This window comes from Vollenhovia emeryi, unplaced genomic scaffold (genome assembly GCF_000949405.1).
Source record: "Vollenhovia emeryi isolate VEMERY1.0 unplaced genomic scaffold, V.emery_V1.0 DF951435.1, whole genome shotgun sequence".
NCBI lineage: Eukaryota > Metazoa > Arthropoda > Insecta > Hymenoptera > Formicidae > Vollenhovia > Vollenhovia emeryi.
The window spans coordinates 1-1,095 of NW_011954931.1; the positions used below are offsets into that span (position 1 = coordinate 1).

A 1,095-nucleotide genomic window follows, 5' to 3' on the forward strand; every position below is an offset into this window, starting at 1 on the left:
CTTTGAAATCTTAAATAGAAACCCCTATTTTTTATTGCAGATTTAGATTCTCCGTGAAAAAATATGTAACTTTTGTATGAGACATTTTTTTCGTTTCATGATAGATGGCGCTGTAATCGGCAAAAATGAAAATGAGTTGAAAATTGTTGAAAAATGGTAATATCTCAAAAAAATACACATCAGATTAGGAACATCAAAGTAAATTTTTTGATATTTTTGAAAATGCTATCATGTGACACCGTCTACCCTCCTGCAATGCATTCCTAGACTACTTTTAGCTTTACCCAGGAACAACGACGTGGACGTAGTAGTAATTTGTTCCCTTCGGAGTTCTTGATTTTGGTGAGTCCCCTTGCCTCTCACTATCTCGGGGTGCTTGATTACTGTGAGTCCCCTTGCCTCTCACTATCTCGGGGTGCTTGATTACTTTGAGTCCCCTTGCCTCTCACAAGTGTTTCATTGAAGTAAATGTTCGAAATGATGTCCGTTGTTTCTAATGCACATTGCAACTCTGTGTCTGAAAGACAATCCGACATTTATAAGTGTCTCTGCGCTAATGTTTGCACATTCATTGATAATTCGCTGCTGCATATTTTCTGGGGTTGTTGGTACATGTAAACTCTCTCTTTTAGCTTTCCCCACAGGAAAAAATCGGCAGAAGTCAAATCGGGTGAACGTGCGGGCCAATTTTGAGGACCTCCTCGTCCAATCCATCGACCCGGATAGTTTCGATTCAAAACTTCTTGAGATATTCGTGAATAATGCGCTGGGCATCCATTGTGTTGAAACCACATATCCATTCTTGTTTGAAGTGGAACATCTTCCATTAGTATGGGTAAAACATTATCTAAAAAGTCGCTGTACATTTGACCATTCAGATTACCTTCTATGAAGTATGGGCCAATTACCTGAGTACCTAAAATACCGCACCAAACATTCCACGGGCGTTGATGTTCAACTTGCCTTAACCAATGGGGATTCTCCACTGACCAATAATGCATATTATGTCGATTCACTTGACCACGATTCGTAAAATTTGATTCATCAGAGAAAAGTATCTGTGAAATGAAATTATCATTGACTGCCAGTTGTTGC

At 39.1% G+C, this 1,095-nt stretch overlaps 1 protein-coding gene across 1 annotated transcript; it reads right to left on the bottom strand.

Annotated features, from left to right (window-relative positions):
* Positions 1 to 397: 397 nt before the first annotated feature.
* Positions 398 to 1,085, bottom strand: LOC105560037. The gene has a single exon (XM_012008820.1). It carries the CDS (start codon positions 999 to 1,001, stop codon positions 537 to 539), a length of 465 nt encoding a protein of 154 aa, XP_011864210.1. The 5' UTR covers positions 1,002 to 1,085; the 3' UTR covers positions 398 to 536.
* Positions 1,086 to 1,095: the final 10 nt, after the last annotated feature.